General features: G+C 40.5%; 1 protein-coding gene across 1 annotated transcript in view; it reads right to left on the bottom strand.

Moving 5' to 3' along the window:
- The window catches only part of LCT (lactase), a 52,457-nt gene extending 34,806 nt beyond the window's left edge, over nt 1–17,651 (bottom strand). The window contains exons 1-3 of the mRNA XM_005899492.2: nt 17,012–17,651; nt 3,614–3,693; nt 619–702 (exon numbers count right to left, since the gene is read on the bottom strand). Coding sequence (XP_005899554.2) covers nt 619–702; nt 3,614–3,693; nt 17,012–17,651 — 804 coding nt within the window. The remainder of the gene's footprint in view (nt 1–618; nt 703–3,613; nt 3,694–17,011) is intronic.
- Between the last annotated feature and the right edge of the window lie 1,698 nt (nt 17,652–19,349).

Consider the following 19,349-nt stretch of genomic DNA (forward strand, 5'->3'; position numbering starts at 1 on the left):
TTTTCAATCTCAGAATGAACACTGGAATTCTGATTCTCAATAGCTTTCTACATGAGAGAGCAGAGGATCCAGGTAAATACTTACCTTAACAAGCCAACTCTCTTTATCCTTTCCAGGGAAGACTATCTAACCTCCAGAGGTTCTCTAAGGAAATTTCCTCAGACAAGACTGCATGTATGAAAGAAAGTGAAAGTGAAGTCGCTCAGTCATGTCTGACTTTTCGCGACCCCATGGACTGTAGCCTACCACACTCCTCCGTCCATGGGATTTTCCAGGCAAGAGTACTGGAGTGGGTTGCCATTGCCTTCTCCAGAGGATCTTCCCAACCCGGGGATTGAACCTGGGTCTCCTGCATTGTAGGTAGATGCTTTACCATCTGAGCCACCAGGGAAGTCTGCTTGTATATGGATTCTTTTTTTGGTGGGGGGGCTGTGCTGCAAGGCTTGTGGGAACTTTGTTCCTTAACTAGGTATTGAACTCAGGCCTTTGGCAGAGATGAAAGCATGGAGTCCTAACCACTGGACCACCAGTTTATGCATCAGCTGAAGCATTAAATGACTAGTATGCTCTCAGGAACCTTTGCCATTCATCATCAATATGGAAAATAGCTTAAGTTACCTGCAGTTCACTCAACGTCTGTGGTAAATCTGCCTCACTGTGGCATTCATAAGATAAATCAAGAGAGATGAAGTCAACTGCATCCTGGAAATAAGCAAACAGAATCTTTAGAACATAAGCAATTTCAAGATGAAGAACTAGCTCAGAACTATTTTTTTTGCTTCTCTCGTTACTAAATGGAATACTCCAAAGCAGGATTTTCCAAGGAAAAAGCAGGATGAGGAAAAGCTGGGGACGAGGTGAGAATGTGTATGGGGTTTGCCTCTGTGTTGTGAGGAATGCATCATGTATGCACTCAGCAAAGTGCTTGGCACACAGGAAGGGCTCAATAAATGTGTACGATGGAATGAGTAAGTGAATGAATAAAAGAAGTACTGCGGGCCAGAAAGGGTGGGTTTCCACCGAGTGAGTGAACTCTAAGAAAAGGGGTCAAAGGCCAGAGCTGCCCTGGGTGGCACCCTTCTCATGGCCCTTCCACTCTGCAGGACAGAGGCAATGGAGATTCAGCCACCCACGGTCCACTTAGTAATCTCTGCAGACCCTACCGGAGCTTGGAGTTTTAATTGTAGGCTATCGTCACTGGCTACTTTCAAACCACAGCTTAAAGTCCACTCCCATTGGCCCTAGCCTGGCCCATACTATAATCCAGGAACAGAGCTCTCATGGTCTGTGGACACTCCTATTTGTGCTCCAGTTAAGGACATACATCTCCACCCTGTCTCTGTCTGCACATACTTTAAGAACTACAGATCCAGAGTCTCCACCCTTTTCAGTGAGCCATTTCTCTCCTGGCCACGACCAGATTGTCACCTGTGCTCCCCCCTTGTCCTCTCCTGGGACAGAGACAGTGGGTGATGGCATCTGGGAACAACCCAGTGCACTTGACCTTAGATAACTGACTCTCCACTGCTCCCTATGGTTTTCCCAATCAAGTTGTTGCCATGTTTGCTCAATAGTCCACAGGCTCGCTCCCCACTGGCAAGCTCCATTGGAACATTCTTGGCCCTCTCAGCCCTTGCTTTGTCTACCAGCTCCAGGCAGCATGTGATCATCGACTTCAAACTCTTGAAAGTCACTGTGCTGGGTTTAAAGATGAGTAGGAGCCACAGAAACTTACAACTTGATAGAGAGAGTTAGTAAATGTACTGACCACATGAAGAACAGGCAGAAAGTTCTAAGTGATATAAGAAAAGTCCACACCTCAAATCTTGGTGGGGATTAGACTCACCTGGGAATGTGGGAAGGCTATGAAAGCCCAGGGCGTCCCTCCACACTAAGTTTTGTACTTTAGTAGCTCTCCAGGTCGGAGAAGGCAATGGCACCCCACTCCAGTACTCTTGCCTGGAAAATCCCATGGACGGAGGAGCTTGGTAGGCTGCAGTCCATGGGGTCGCGAAGAGTTGGACACGACTGAGTGACTTCCCTTTCACTTCTCACTTTCATGCTTTGGAGAAGGAAATGGCAACCCACTCCACTGTTCTTTCCTGGAGAATCCCAGGGACGGGGGAGCCTGGTGGGCTGCTGTCTATGGGTCGCACAGAATTGAACACAACTGAAGCGACTTAGCAGCAGTAGCAGCAGCAGCAGCTCTCCAGGTGATTCTGATACCAAAATTTGAGAACTGCTGATCTAACAAATGGCTAAAATATTCCAAGCAGGGAGAGACCACATCAGGTTTAGTGGGGAAGTGTTATTAACAGAAGCCTCTTTATGGTGGGCACATTGACACTGATGTTAATAATGGGTAGAATTTTATTGGAAGAGATTTGAGGAAGGGAAGGAGGATAAGACTTCGGGTAGCGAATGCCGCAGGGCTGGTGGAGTGACAGCATGCACACCGGGGAAAAGGCGAGGGCAGAGAGCTGGCAAGAGGGCCCTGGTGAGCCGCATTCTGGAAGGCTCTGAGGACCTTCACCGTTTCAGGGGAACGTAGCTTCTCAGCAGGGAATTCAGCAAAAAATGTATTGCAGGGGGGAAATGGGGGCAGAGAGACCAGTTCAAAGACTACTTCTTGACAAGCATTTTCTGATCAGCACTTTGGTCTCCTGAGCTCATAACTGATAGCAGTTATCGCCCCTTATAAAAGAATTTAGATATTCTGGTTTTCTGGTCATACTATCAGTCTTGGACCTGGTCATTTCAGAACCTTATCATGTCTGGTTTTTAAACCCCTGAGCTTGTAAATCTGAAGTTGGACCTTGGCACATGGGGCCTCCATCGCAGCACAGACACGGTGCAGCAACTACAGGAATCAGTTGTTTTCTCAGAGGGTTTTCCACGCTGCCCAGCAGTCAACGTTACAAGGGCCAAGGCTGTTAAATTCTCAAATGTTTTAACGTTTATTATTAAAATTATAGTTAAAAGTTGTTTTTAGAGGAGGTAGAAAACAGGATGGGCACTCTAGGGACCACATTATTAATGTTATTTAAAAAAAAAACCTCTTACCCTAGTGTCTGTTTTGCTAAAAAAACAAACAAATGAAAAATACAAAACTGACCTCTCTTTTGATAAGCTCTTTTTAAGAAGGAGCAAGACCAGAGGCATTTGACGTCTTTGTGTAGGCAAAAGCTGACACTTGACCAAGTGAAAGCTGGGGCTACAACAAATAAGATTTTGTTTTAAAGTAATTATAAATCTAGAGAATGCATAACACTCAGAAGAGGCATTTGTAAGAATGTCAAGCAAACCATTATATGTAGGATGGATAAACAACAAGGTCCTTCTGTATAGCAGAGGGAAGTATATTTAATATCCTGTGATAAACCATAATGGAAAAGAATGTGACAAAGAATGTATATGTATATAAAATATATATAACTGAATCATTTTGCTGTACAGTAGAAATTAACACAGCATTGTAGGTTAAATACACGTCAATAAGATAAATTTAAAAAGAAAGGATGTCAAGTCGACAAAAATTTCTATTGTTTTTTTAAAACTAAACTTGCAACTTTTCTCAGAAGTTACAGATTCTATTTCTTTGGGCTGTCATTACCTTGACAAGTGTAGACATAGATGGTTCTAGCAGGAGCTTGGAGAGCGTCTCAGCTCGCAGGACCACAGAGAGTTTTCCACCTGAAACCAACCAGATGAGGGGATGTAGGTGAGAGAGGAAGGAGGCTGTGACCCCAGAAGCCACTGGTGAACTCGTTTTCTGTCGGCCTTTCTAGTCCACATTCACCAACTTTAAAAAAGATTTCTGCAGAAATCACTCACATGATTTTACTCAAGCTGAAAGACTTTAGAAAACAAGGTAGCTTTTTAAGAAATGTCCCTTTAGAGACTGTTTCATATAAATCAGAACAGTGACGTGCAGGACACTTGTAAAGTCTTTTGCAAGAATCAAAACAGTTCCTTTCCCTAACCCCACACAACGTAAAAGGCAGATGGAGAGAGCTGCGTCTCAGTTCCTAATAAACCTTGGCCTCTGCGTGCTTTACAAGCGCTCCAGGTGATTCCGACACCTGCTAAAGCTTGGGAACTGTTGGTCTAAACAACAGTTTAGACTTCCAAGTGGAGAGACTTTGGAGAGGTAGGGTGCTCTCAGGGGACTGCTGTTACCTGTCCTTATTCACTGTGCCAAGTCCATCCAACCCTTACTGTGCATTGAGGAGAATATGAAGGAAACATAGACCAGTGCAGCTTGAACCCTCTCGCTTTGACATTTGATCACCTAACAGTGGTGTTGAAGCTTACGTACATCAGAATCACCTGTCCTTCTTGTCAGCCGACTGGGGTGGACCCAGGAATGAGAGCCTTTTAACAAGCTTCCTGGGTGCTTCAGATACAGTGGTGCTCAGACCAGTTTGAAACACGCTGCTGTGGGCATCTCAGGTGGCTTAGTGGCAAAGAATCCACCTGCCAATGCAGGAGATGCAGGAGATGCGGGTTTCATCCCTGGGTGGGGAAGATCCCCTTGAAGAGGAAATGGCAACCCACTCCAGTATTGTTTCCTGGAAAATCCAATGGACAGAGGAGCCTGGCAGGCTGCAGTCCAAGGTGTTGCAAAGAGTCGAACATGACTGAGAATGCACCCATTCATGTGGTGGACTTGGGATGCCTCAGTTGTCAGAAGCACCATCTAACTCCTTGATGCACAAAAGTCTTTATCTCCTGCTGAGACTGTGTGCTCCCTGAGGAGCAAGCTTCGACATTTCTCGAGTCTCTCCAAATAGCAAGCTTAGGATGGGTGCATAGGCAAGTGCTCAGACCTGTGCTTTGGAAACAGTAAACAAAATGGCCTAAAGCCAGCGTTTGAGACTTAAATGACAAGCTTATATGCCTGACCTCTCTCCTACATTCAAATTCTGTACAGGAGAAAGATCTCCCCAGTCATTGAAACCACTATTAATAACCAACCGCTGCCAACTACCAAAGTGCTTATTTTGATAGGCATAATGGAACTTTGAAATCCTCTGAGCTAGGAATATCACTCAGAGAGAGACATTTGGTCCTCCTTCTGATAAGATAATGCTATTTTCCAGTTATTCAGTGATTGTGCCCCATGGAGCCATTTCACCTTCCACAGATTTTCCACACTTCAGTCTATCATCACATCAGCACACGTAGAACATATGTTCTCAGCCTGTGCTGAACATTTTTAAATGTCCAATTTAGTATTATCTCTGGATCAATGACATGACACAGGAGGACAGTTAATCCCTAAGTGCAACTGACTCATACATCACTCCTATTTGACTTAACAAGCTGTTTTTAGACTCAGAGTGAACAAACGTACCTGAGGTTCCAGAAAGTCTCATATCATACAAAATAAAATTTCTGATATTATTCCTAACTGGTTCCTAGTGCAAGCACAAACTATACTTCTTAAAATAACATAAAATGCAGGTTACTCAAAACTGGAACCTCATTCTAAGCTGGCAGTTCATGTTTCTTCGGGACTGAAGTGGGGGGTAATTGCACTGGTTTAAGATAATTTATCTTGTAATTTTTGCTGGATATGGTTAAAGGTCAGTGTTCTTGTCTACAGAACTCAAAATCAGTATTTGATGGGGGTTGAGTATTAACTGTTTCAAGCCCATGTAGGAAATTACTGCATGGCAATGTGTGAGTTTATGTCCCTCACAGGTATTACTAGATTTTGTTTAAGGATAAGCTCAGTTCTGTTTCCATCACAAAAGTATGTCATTCCTCTAAAACCCATTGCTATTGTTCATACAAAACAGCCCCTTTTTGTTTGCTCCTCTCCCTTTTGCCCCAAATGTTTAAATAGAAGTAATCAATCAGGCCAGTATTGAACTGCCAGGATCAATGCTTCAGGAGGAGGGTGGGAGTCCCCAGCGTTGCCCTAGATTGTGTTCCGGTGTCGGCAGGTGGGAGGCGCGGTGTGCAACTCTGCTCTTCCTGTGAGAGATGTGTTCATGCTCCTGCTGGTCTGCCAAGAATCTTTTCATATCCTTCCAACGGTAGGACGTTGAAAACACGAGCAGGAAGTTTATAACAACACACAGTCATTAGAAAAGAACTCAAAATTGCGGTAAAAATACATAACATAAAATTCACCATTAAATTTTTTTAAAGTGGCTTTGTTCTGCAACTGTCACCACCATCCACCTCCCCAGATTTCCATCATTTCAAACAGAAACTCTGGGTCCATGAGTTCTTCCCCATTCCCTCCTCCACCCAGTCTCTGGTAATCATTATTCTACTTTCTGTCTCTGTGAGTTTGATCATTCTAGGTCCTTCATATAGGTGGAGTCATACAATATTTGTCCTTTCGTGTCTGGCTTATTTCACTTAGTGTAGTGTACCCAAGGTTCATCCATGCTGTAGCATGTGTCAGAATTTCATTTCTTTTGAAGGCTGAATAACATTCAATTGTATGTATCTAGCATGTTTTATTTATCCATTCATCCTTGTATGGGCATATGGATTGTTTTCATCTTTTGATTGTTTTGAATAACGCCATGAAAATGGGTGTGCAAATATCTGTTCAAGCTCCTGCTTTCAGTTCTTTTGGGTGTATTCCCGCAAGTGCTAGATCGTATGGCAATTGCAGGCTCCATTTCTTGAGGAACTGTCATACAGCTTTCCATAGTGGCTACACCATTATATCCCGGCCACCAAAGCACAGGGCTGTAACTTCTCTCACAGCTCAGAGGAGCCTACAGAGATACGACAACTAAATATAATGTGGTACCTTGGAAGAGATCCCAGAGTAGAAAAAGGACATGCAGGAGAAACTAAGGAAATCTGAACAAAACATGGACTTTAGTTAGTAACAGCGTATCAACCTTGGTTCTTTAATTGCAACAAATGTCCCATAATAATGTAAGATGTTTATGTTAGGGGAAACTGGTTTCAGGGACAGGGACATATAGAAACTCTGTACTATCTGCTCAAATTTTCTATAAATCTAAAACTGTTCTAAAAAGTAGTATTATTGTAGGATGTATGCAATCTTGAAGCAAGTCACTACCTCAGTTATTTCAATAAGTTACTAGGATACTTCAAATTTTGGATTCAAGTGAATTTAGGTAAAGCAAAGTACTTTTTAAAATAGCCAAATAAATTCAAATCACCAACTCAATCTGTTTTCAAAGTAGTTGTTTGGTTTAACATTTTCTCATGTACCTCTAACTCAATAAACATGTAAATAAAGAAGTAAAATAATAAAAAGTAAAAATGCTTTAAAGGTTTGCCTGTATTGATAGAGTATCTTCCTATGGATATATTACCAACATGCTGAACAAATTATTTCCTTGGCCCTGGATAGGCAAAACAAGTAAAAATCAAAACAAACAAAAAAGTAACATTAATTTTTTAAAAGTCTTGATTAGAAAGGAAAAAACTCTGAACCACCTATAGCTTTTAATTTTTTAGGTTCTCTCTGACTTTTAAATGATTACCCCTTAATCATTAAGAAATATCAACAGTGACACAATGACAGAAAATGACTAAGCAGTGTTCTTGGAAATGTACAATTACCTAATATCTGAGATTCAGAGTAGAGGGGAAAGGGATTGGGGGCTTCCCTGGCGGCTCAGTGGTAAAGAATTAGCCTGCCAATGCAGAAGATACAGTTTTGATCCCTGATCCAGAAAGATCGTGCATGCCTCAGAGCAACTAAGCCTGTGTGCCACAACTATTGAGCCTGTGCTCTAGAGCCCAGTGTCCGCAGCTACTGAGCCAATAAGCCAGTTTCTGAAGTCTGAGCGCCCTAGAGCTCACGCTTGCAACAAGACAAGCCACCACAATGAGAAGCCTGCATGCTGCAGCTCAAGAGTAGCCCCCACTCACTGCAACCAGAGAAAAAGGCCACGCAGTAATGAAGACCCAGCACAGCCAAAAATAAATAAGTAAACAAAATTATGTTAAAAAATGATACAAATGAACTTAGGAAAATGAATTAATAAACTTGGCTTAGTCCCACAGTGGAAAGCAGTGAAAAGAAGATGATATAGCTCTGTTCAACAATATGAATAAGCCTTGGAAACAATTTTGTTTGAACAAAAAAGTCCTAGAGGACTACAAAATGTATAATACTCTTTCATCATGCTAAATTCCAAACCAAGCAAAATTGGACACTAAATTTTTTAAATACATACGCAGTTGGGATAGAAACTTTTTTTAAAAAAAGGAATGCAATCTAAATGAGATACCATCAGAATGGCTAAAACAGAAAAGGACGAAAATGCCAAATGTTAGTAAGGATTATGAGGCTACTGAATTCTCACACATAGCTAGTGGGAGTATAAAATAGAACAACTGCTTTGAGAAATTGGCAGTTTCTTAGAAAGTCAAATACATCTCTCCCCTGTAATCCAGCATTTCCTCTCCTAGGTATTATCCAAGAGAAATGAAAACATACGTCCGTGCAAAACCTTGTACAAGAATGTTCATAGCAACTTATTTATATGAGATAAAAACTGGAAACTGCCCAAGTGCCCCTCAGTTGTGATACATCCACAATAGAACACCACTTAGAAGAAACAAGCAGCAAATTACGAACAGCAACAAAATAAATGAATCTCACGAACATACTGATGGAAAAAGACAGACACAAAATAGTACATACTGTATGATTCCTGATAGGAGCCAGATCAACATTTTTTCTGGGGTAAGGATTAGGAAGGGATACAATGATCAGAAATGGGGTTTTTGGAGGTGTTGATGAATATTTTATATCATGATGAGAGGATGGTTTTAATTTTATATCTTGATACGGGTATGGGTTCAATTTTACAGATCAGACTGTAAAATTAAGATCCATGCATTTCACTGTAGGTAACTCATTCCCTGATAAAAAATTCCTTGGAAAAAAATCAGAACTTCATTTCAGATTGTTTATTTTCTAGTCATCAGTAAATGGGAATTTAATTTTTAAACATATTTCTTAAACATGGTGATTTTTGGGCTAAAATGTATTTAGTAAAATGCCACTTTTCCTGTAATTAATTATTTTATTGAAATGCTTAAACTTGTACATCCACTGTGACACCAGTGTGGGAGGGGGAAAGCCATGGTCTAATGCAAGATGGATGGAATATTTAGCACAGTGGTAACCTGGGAGGGAGTGGGTAGAGTGGGAGATGAGATAGGGAAAAACATACAAGTAGACAAAAGTTGTGATATGGTTTGTTTTGTCTTATAAACCCTCAGCTTTCTAACTAATTTTTACATTAAAATTGAGGTATAATTCATATACTATAAAATACATCCTTTTAAACTATAACATTTTGTTATATTTAGTACATTTACAAAGCTGTGCAACTCTCTGCACTAATTCTGGAACACTTTAGTCACCCAGAAAGATATTACATCCCCATTAGCAGTCAGTTCTCATTCTGTTTTCTAGCCCCAGACATCACTACTCTACTTTAGTGTCTCTACTATAGGTTTTTCTACTCTGGACATTTAATAGCAATGAAATTATATAATATGTGGTCTTTGGGGGCTGGCTGCTTTCACTTAGCATAATGTCTTCAAGAATTATCATATTGTAGCATGAATCAATCACTCCTTTCAAGTGCTGAGTACTATTCATTTTACTAATACGCCACTTTTTCTTTATCCATCAACTGATGGCCATTAGGGTTGTTTCCACTTTTGGTTATTACGAATAATACTGCTATGAATATTTGTGATGCAAATATTTTTGCCTTGACATTTGCTTTTATTTTTCTTGGCTCTCTACTTAGCAGATATTATATTGTGGGTATAATTTCATTTTTTGCTGTTTACTTGCTTTAAAAAAAATTGAAGCATAATTAACCTACAACATTGTTAGTCCATGAGTATAAATAGTAATTCAATATTTCTATATATTACAAAACCATCACAGTATTGTTATAGCTTAATTGCTGGACTGCGTGGTCACTTCATGGATGTTAACTATTATGTGGCTGAATCACATTGACTGCATTTTGTCAGCTCCTTCTTAGGCCTGCAGTCCTACCCACTTCCCATCCTGTGTGACTGAGCTCTAGTGTACTCACAAGAAATGCACCCAAGCCAGATAAGTTTCCTATCTTTTACCCTTGTCTTCATCTGATGCAAGAACTGGAAGAATGCTATTCAACTAACACAGATAGTTAATGGTCCACAGGGAAAAATGGTCATGAGACCCCAAGGGGGAGGAAAAACCCCCGGCTCCCATTGGTGCAAATGTGCTACTCCCTTAGTAGTCAGATTGTATTTTTAGCTTTGGCCCCTTTAAATTCCCCATACCCTTTTTGGCAGTGGGGAAGTGAAAGTCGCTCAGTCGAGTCTGACATTTTGTCGTGTCCATGGGCTATACAGTTCATGGAATTCTCCAGGCCAGAATACCGAAGTGGGTAGCCTTTCCCTTCTGCAGGGGATCTTCCCAACGCAGGGATGGAACCCAGGTCTCCCGCATTGCAGGCGGATTCTTTACCAGCTGAGCCACAAGGGAAGCCCACAAATACTGGAGTGGGCAACCTATCTCTTCTCCAGGGGATCTTCCCGACCCAGGAATTGAACCAGGGTCTCCTGCATTGCAGATGGATTCTTACCAACTGAGCTATCAGGGAAGCCCAGCAGTGGGGAATGCAGCTGCAAATGCTTCCAGATCGCCAATCCAACCCATATGTAAGTTACCCACAATAAACCCCATAATTATACTTTATGGAGTTGCCTGCTTCACTTTTTGGTCTCAAAATTTCTTTTCAGTTCATGGGATATTATTCAATATCCCTGCTTTTTAAAAATTATATTTTGCTTTTAATCAACATATGTAACTTTTTTGGGTATATTAAAAATGTATTTTACAAAGAACAACAAAGCTATGGAATTGGATTAAAAAGCGGAAGATGAGTGAGAGAGAGAAAGGAAGAAGGAAAACTGTCTTTTGGAATAGTAAAGAGACTGAGAAGAGAATTTACTTAGTGTCCTGTATTATATCAGGGACAGACAATCTAGTGATGTTGATAAAACATGAAATGAAGGCTGGGAGGAATGAGCAGAAGAAGAAAAGAAGGCAAACATGAGTTTAAGAAAGAAATAGTCTTTAGTAACCTGATGAAGATCAAAAATGAAATATGTAAAACATTTTAACAAACATGTATATATAGCTTTATAATTTAAAATAATTCTATGGAATTAGTCCTCAAAATAAGACAGATTTTCTTCAGCTTCAGATGATCCATGTCTAGCTTTGCCTTCTTTCAAAGTTCATTTTACTCAAAGCTTCTTCAGTAGAATTACAGTCAATAAATATTTATTTATTTTCTCATTCGTTCCATGATAGGCTTTTAAAGAAACTGGTTTCAAATCCGGCATCTCTTGTTCTCCCTTGACCTAGAGTTTATGAAACTGATAGCTGGGCTTTTGTGGCTCCCTCGGCAGGATTGTTCTCTCACCCAGCAGCGTGTAACCCTCCAGATCCTGTGGCTCTCTCCCTCCTTCCACTTGGCTAAAAAGGTGGTCCAAGGACAGCCTTTTTGACAATCATATCTAAAATAGCCCCAATCACATTCCCACTCTTTTCCCCCTTGCCCTGATTTTATTTTAAACACAGAAAAAAATGTTTAACCTCTCTATAATTGAACACATGCAAATAAAGAATATAAGGAGATAATAGTTTTCAGCCATCAAATTACCAATGATGGAAGAAAATTTTCACATACTGAGATATGGGGAAGTCATTCTGGCTTATGCATGATTTAACATAAACTTTTTGCTAACTAGAACATCCCGTTTTGTAGTCTGTTAAACATACATTTTCCATGTGCTTTAACCATCAAAGAAGAAGATGCATTGTCCAGAAGTAAAGAATGTCTGTTGTGAAGATAGAGATGAATGCCTCTTTTCCTGGGACGTCAGTGACAGTACACCTCTGATAATAAGGCTTCCTTCCCGGGTGGCAAGCACACATACTCTCTGTGCACAGGCTAATCTGTCTTTTTTCAAAACTTTGCAGGAATGTACCCCCGTCATGGTTGATGTTCTTTTTTCTGATGAAATATAAAACTGTGCTTAAAACCATGCTTTTCTTGAGGAGTCCCTCGGAGATTTCTGAGAGGCTCCCTCCAAAGATATAGTTTGGCTTGAATAAAACTCTTTTCTATTTTTATTATAGATCTGTTATTAACTATTTCTGTCTACACCAATGATAAAACAATTACATCACTGAAAACAGGCTGAGTGGGGTCAGAAGAACAATTTTGTAATTGTTGGTATAAAGTTACAACTTTTCTGGAAAATAATTTAGCAACATCCTTTGAAGTCTTAAAGAAAGTGCATCTTCTGACCTGGTAATTTCAGTTTCAAGAATCTCAGAGGGCTTCCCTGGTGACTCAGTGCTAAAGAAACTGCCTGCTGAAACAGGGGACACAGATCTGATCTCTGGTCCAGGAAGATCCCACATGCCCTGGGGTAACTAAGCCCATGCACTGCAACCACTGAGCCCTCAAGCTTAGAGCCTGGGAGCAGCAACAAGAGAAGGTACCGCAGTGTGAAGCCTGCACTTCTCATTGTGCAACCAGAGAAAGCCCATGTGCAGCAATGAGACTCAGCACAGCCGTAAGTTACACAAATACTTTTTTTTTTTTTTAAAGAGTCTGTCAGAATTTATCTGAAGGCAAGTATTTATACATATGTTCACTGCAACGTAATTTTTAACTGAAAATTAAACTAGTATGTAAAAATGAAATATCTTAAACGAGCCATTAATATAATGCGAACATGTAAGAACATTGAAAATCATACTTTCAATGAGTTTTTATTAAAATGAGAATATAAAATCAACAAAGCCAAAAGCTGGTTCTTTGAAAGGATAAATAAAACTGATAAACCATTAGCCAGACTCATCAAGAAACAAAGGGAGAAAAATCAAATCAATAAAATTAGAAACGAAAATGGAGAGATCACAACAGACAACACAGAAATACAAAGGATTATAAGAGACTATTATCAACAATTATATGCCAATAAAATGGACAACGAGGAAGAAATGGACAAATTCTTAGAAAAGTACAACTTTCCAAAACTCGACCAGGAAGAAATAGAAAACCTTAACAGACCCATCACAAGCACGGAAATTGAAACTGTAATCAAAAATCTTCCAGCAAACAAAAGGCCAGGTCCAGACGGCTTCACAGCTGAATTCTACCAAAAATTTAGAGAAGAGCTAACACCTATCCTGCTCAAACTCTTCCAGAAAATTGCAGAGGAAGGTAAACTTCCAAACTCATTCTATGAGGCCACCATCACCCTAATACCAAAACCTGACAAAGATCCCACAAAAAAAAAAACTACAGGCCAATATCACTGATGAACATAGATGCAAAAATCCTAAACAAAATTCTAGCAATCAGAATCCAACAACACATTAAAAAGATCATACACCATGACCAAGTGGGCTTTATCCCAGGGATGCAAGGATTCTTCAATATCCGCAAATCAATCAATGTAATACACCACATTAACAAATTGAAAACAAAAACCATATGATTATCTCAATAGATGCAGAGAAAGCCTTTGACAAAATTCAACACCCATTTATGATAAAAACTCTCCAGAAAGCAGGAATAGAAGGAACATACCTCAACATAATAAAAGCTATATATGACAAACCCACAGCAAACATTATCCTCAATGGTGAAAAATTGAAAGCATTTCCTCTAAAGTCAGGAACAAGACAAGGGTGCCCACTTTCACCATTACTATTCAACATAGTTTTGGAAGTTTTGGCCACAGCAATCAGAGCAGAAAAAGAAATAAAAGGAATCCAAATTGGAAAAGAAGAAGTAAAACTCTCACTATTTGCAGATGACATGATCCTCTACATAGAAAACCCTAAAGACTCCACCAGAAAATTACTAGAACTAATCAATGATTATAGTAAAGTTGCAGGATATAAAATCAACACACAGAAATCCCTTGCATTCCTATACACTAATAATGAGAAAACAGAAAGAGAAATTAAGGAAACAATTCCATTCACCATTGCAACGGAAAGAATAAAATACTTAGGAATATATCTACCTAAAGAAACTAAAGACCTATATATAGAAAAACTATAAAACACTGGTGAAAGAAATCAAAGGGACACTAATAGATGGAGAAATATACCATGTTCATGGATTGGAAGAATCAATATAGTGAAAATGAATATACTACCCAAAGCAATTTATAGATTCAATGCAATCCCTATCAAGCTACCAACAGTATTCTTCACAGAGCTAGAACAAATAATTTCACAATTTGTATGGAAATACAAAAACCTCGAATAGCCAAAGCGATCTTGAGAAAGAAAAATGGAACTGGAGGAATCAACCTACCTGACTTCAGGCTCTACTACAAAGCCACAGTTATCAAGACAGTATGGTACTGGCACAAAGACAGAAATATAGACCAATGGAACAAAATAGAAAGCCCAGAGATAAATCCACGCACATATGGACACCTTATCTTTGACAAAGGAGGCAAGAATATACAATGGATTAAAGACAATCTCTTTAACAAGTGGTGCTGGGAAATCTGGTCAACCACTTGTAAAAGAATGAAACTAGAACACTTTCTAACACCATATACAAAAATAAACTCAAAATGGATTAAAGATCTCAACGTAAGACCAGAAACTATAAAACTCCTAGAGGAGAACATAGGCAAAACACTCTCTGACATACATCACAGCAGGATCCTCTATGACCCACCTCCCAGAATATTGGAAATAAAAGCAAAAATAAACAAATGGGACCTAATTAAACTTAAAAGCTTCTGCACATCAAAGGAAACTATTAGCAAAGTGAAAAGACAGCCTTCAGAATGGGAGAAAATAATAGCAAATGAAGCAACTGACAAACAACTAATATCAAAAATATACAAGCAACTCCTTCAGCTCAACTCCAGAAAAATAAATGACCCAATCAAAAAATGGGCCAAAGATCTAAATAGACATTTCTCCAAAGAAGACATACAGATGGCTAACAAACACATGAAAAGATGCTCAACATCACTCATTATCAGAGAAATGCAAATCAAAACCATTATGAGATATCATTTAACACCAGTCAGAATGGCTGCGACCCAAAAGTCTACAAATAATAAATGCTGGAGAGGGTGTGGAGAAAAGGGAACCCTCTTACACTGTTGGTGGGAATGCAAACTAGTACAGCCACTATGGAGAACAGTGTGAGATTCCTTAAAAACTGGAAATAGAACTGCCTTATGATCCAGCAATCTCACTGCTGGGCATACACACTGAGGAAACCAGAAGGGAAAGAGACACGTGTACCCCAATGTTCATCGCAGCACTGTTTATAATAGCCAGGACATGGAAGCAACCTAGATGTCCATCAGCAGATGAATGGATAAGAAAGCTGTGGTACATATACACAATGGAGTATTACTCAGCCATTAAAAAGAATACATTTGAATCAGTTCTAATGAGGTGGATGAAACTAGAGCCTATTATACAGAGTGAAGTAAGCCAGAAGGAAAAACACCAATACAGTATACTAACGCATATATATGGAATTTAGAAAGATGGTAACGATAACCCTGTATACGAGACAGCAAAAGAGACACTGTTGTATAGAACAGGCTTATGGACTCTGTGGGAGAGGGAGAGGGTGGGAAGATTTGGGAGAATGGCATTGAAACATGTGAAATGTCATGTATGAAACGAGATGCCAGTCCAGGTTCAATGCACAATGCTGGATGCTTGGGGCTGGTGCACTGGGACGACCCAGAGGGATGGTATGGGGAGGGAGGAGGGAGGAGGGTTCAGGATGGGGAACACATGTTTTAAAATTATTAAATTAAAGAAAAAAATAAAATGAGAATATATTAATTATATGTTAAGTTTCAAAAGTAGAACATGGTGTGGGAGGGAAATTTAAGAGGGATGGGGAATATGTATATTTATGGGATTCATGTTATTGTACGGCAAAAAAAACAGCACAAAATTTTAAAGTCCAATTAAAAATAATTTAAAAAATAGAATATACAAGTATACAGATATATAGTATGTATACAAGTATGTTACATGTATACATACATGTTATTGTACGGCAAAAAACCAGCACAAAATTGTAAAGTCCAATTAAAAATAAATTTAAAAAGTAGAATATACAAGTATACAGATATATAGTAAGTATACAAATATACAGTGTATAATAAAAACTAGAAAGCATATCTAATCCAATTAACCTAATTAATCTAATTGGTTCTCAAAATTGGTATACCTCAGATTCATCTAGGGAATATATTAAAATCAATGTCCTGAGTCTGTCCAGACCTACTGAATGGGAAGCTTAAATTAGCTATGAAGCAGGAATATGGACAATTGTAATCATGTTCTTCTCACTATCCATCAGCGTATCGTTATTTTATCTTGTATTTGTCTCCCCTGCTGGAATATAAGCTTCAACTAGAGCACGTAATTCTCTTCACATAAGAAAAACGGGGAGGCTCAAGGTTTCTCTGATGGCCCAGGGGTTAGGACTCTGAGCTTCCATTACACGGGGCATGGTTTTGACCCCTCGTTGGGAACTAAGGTCTCCCAAGCCACGCAGCATGGTCAAAAAGTATAAAAAATTAAAATGTAAAAAAGAAAGCAGGGAGGCTGAAAGAAAATGGGCAATCTTGAAATCCTAGGGAGAGTCAGGGAGGCAAGACTGAAGAAGGAAAGACAGAAAGATAATTGATAATAGTGTAGACTCAAGACTGGGTAAGGAGGGTTTAAAGACATTTTTCAAAGGGGATGTTGGGCATGGTACAACGCAAGCCACCCCTACCTACCTCCACCAAGAAATCTTCAGGATATTAATTTCTCACTTGTAAATAGCTATGAGGGGACTGTTGAAAGTAAGTGGAAAGAAATGCTGAGTCCTGCTTTAAGAAGGGTGGATGAAGGTGGATGATGAAGGCTGCTGGTGGGTCAGCCATCAGGGTTGTGTGAACTCACCTTGAGAAGCATATTTTTCATGGTAAATCTCATAGGCTTTTCTGTGGGCATCAGTGAGCATCTGCAGACGTGAAGATCTTGATTCCTGGTGGGGAAGCTTCGTGATCACTCTCTCCAAATCACTAAAAGTGAACCAGATCTCAACTAGGTCCCCAAAGGAGTGGAAGGCAAAGGAGGCATAGGCCACAAAGAGATCGGCAAAGGCCTCAGTTCTCTGGAGAGTGCTGGCAGGGAGGGTCTGGTGGTGTAGAACCACCAAGGGCTGAAGCTGAGCAGTCTTGAGGGCCTCAAGCAGTTGCCGATAGCACAGCACTGTTCCCTTGTCTGGGTTCTCCGAGATTCCTTCTGGGAGAAGTTGTGCCCATGGCAGAAATACTTTGTAATGGGTGATCATACTGGCGCGGACACTTCTAAAGTACTCTGGCAGGAATGCAGGCAGTGGCTGGCGACAAACGTAAATTTCTTCATCTTCTGCTACAAAGGGAGAAGCCTGGTTTCCCAGGGGATCTCTCAGGTTGTGTAGCAAGCTGTTGGTTAGAGGACCAGCAGCTGAGATGAAATTTTTATCAGAGTCCCAGTCTAAACCCCAGCAAGAAAAACTTAAAAGAACAGTAAGGACTAAATGCCAGGCCAGCTCCATCTTCAAGGAACTGTCAGGAAGTTTGTGGAATACTTACTTTATAACTTCAGTTGAGGTTGTAAAATACCAAGCAACTATTAACACTTAATAGGTAACTGGATTATCTACAATAATGAAACCAGTACATGATTCATCAGTTTAGTTCAGTTCAGTCACTCAGTCGTGTCCGACTCTTTGCCACCCCATGGACGGCAGCACGCCAGGCCTCCTTGTCCATCACCAACTCCAGAGTTTACTCAAACTCATGTCCATTGAGTCGGTGATGCCATCGAACCATCTCATCCTCTGTCGTCCCCTTCTCCTCCTGCCCTCAATCTTTCCCAGCATCAGGGTCTTTTCAAATGAATCAGCTCTTTGTATCATGTGGCCAAAGTACTGGAGTTTCAGGTTCAACATCAGTCCTTCCAATGAACATTCAGGACTGATTTCCTTTAGGATGGACTGGTTGGATCTCCTTGAAGTCCAAGGGACTCTCAAGAGTCTCCTCCAACACCACAGTTCAAAAGCATCAATTCTTTGGCCTCAGCCTTCTTTATCAACCAACTCTCACACCCATGCATGACTACCGGAAAAACCATAGCCTTGACTAGATGGACCTTTGTTGACAGAGTAATGTCTCTGCTTTTTAATATGCTGTCTAGATTGGTCATAACTTTTCTTCCAAGGAGTGTGTCTTTTTATTTCATGGCTGCAGTCACCATCTGCAGTGATTTTGGAGCCCCCCAAAATAAAGTCTGCCACTGTTTTCAGTTTCTTCATCACATCCAATGAAGTGATGGGACCGGATGCCATGATCTTTGTTTTCTGAATGTTGAGCTTTAAGCCAATTTTTTCACTCTCCTCTTTCACTTTCATCAAGACGCTCTTTAGTTTTTCTTCGCTTTCTGCCATAAAGGTGGTTTCATCTGCATATCTGAGGTTATTGATATTTCTCCTGGCAATCTTGATTCCAGCTTGTGCGTCCTCCAGCCCAGCGTTTCTCATGATGTACTCTGCAGGTAAGTTAAATAAGCATGGTGACAATATATAGTCTTGATGTACTCCTTTTCCTATTTGGAACCAGCACCATTTGTTGAAGAGGCTGTCTTTGCCCCATTGTATATTCTTGCCTCCTTTGTCAATATAAGGAATCTGGTGGCCCCGCTGGAGTGGTGAGTGGCCAAGAGGGGATACCCCACATCCAAGATCAGGAGTGGTGCCTGCGCTTCACTGGACCGGCCATGTGGAGATACCCCTACGTCCAAGGTCAGAGAAACCCCAGTAAGAGGGTAGGCACTGGAGTGGCTGTGAGGAGATACCCCACGTCCAAGGGCAAAGGAGAAGCCCCAGCAAGAAGGTAGGAGGAGTGAATTCACTTTTAGAATCAAACCCCATATCTGCCAGAGATGCTCAAACAAACCTTGTGTGCACCAGAACCCAGGGGCCCCACAGAGACTGACACAGAACTGTGTTTGAGCATCTCCTGTGGAGGTACCGGTCGGCAGTTGTCTGCCGCAGGGACAGGGGCTCTGGGTGTGGGTATGGCATAAGTCCTCTTGGAAGAGGTCGCCATTAACCCCCCCAGAACTTGCACAGGACTGAGAAATAGATTCTTGGAGGGCACAACAGAACCTTGTGCACCAGGACCCAGGAGAAAGGAGCAGTGACCCCACAGGAGACTTGCCTGGGAGTGTCCGGGAGTCTCTGGCAAATGCATGG

Source organism: Bos mutus, chromosome 2, assembly GCF_027580195.1.
Source record: "Bos mutus isolate GX-2022 chromosome 2, NWIPB_WYAK_1.1, whole genome shotgun sequence".
Lineage (NCBI taxonomy): Eukaryota > Metazoa > Chordata > Mammalia > Artiodactyla > Bovidae > Bos > Bos mutus.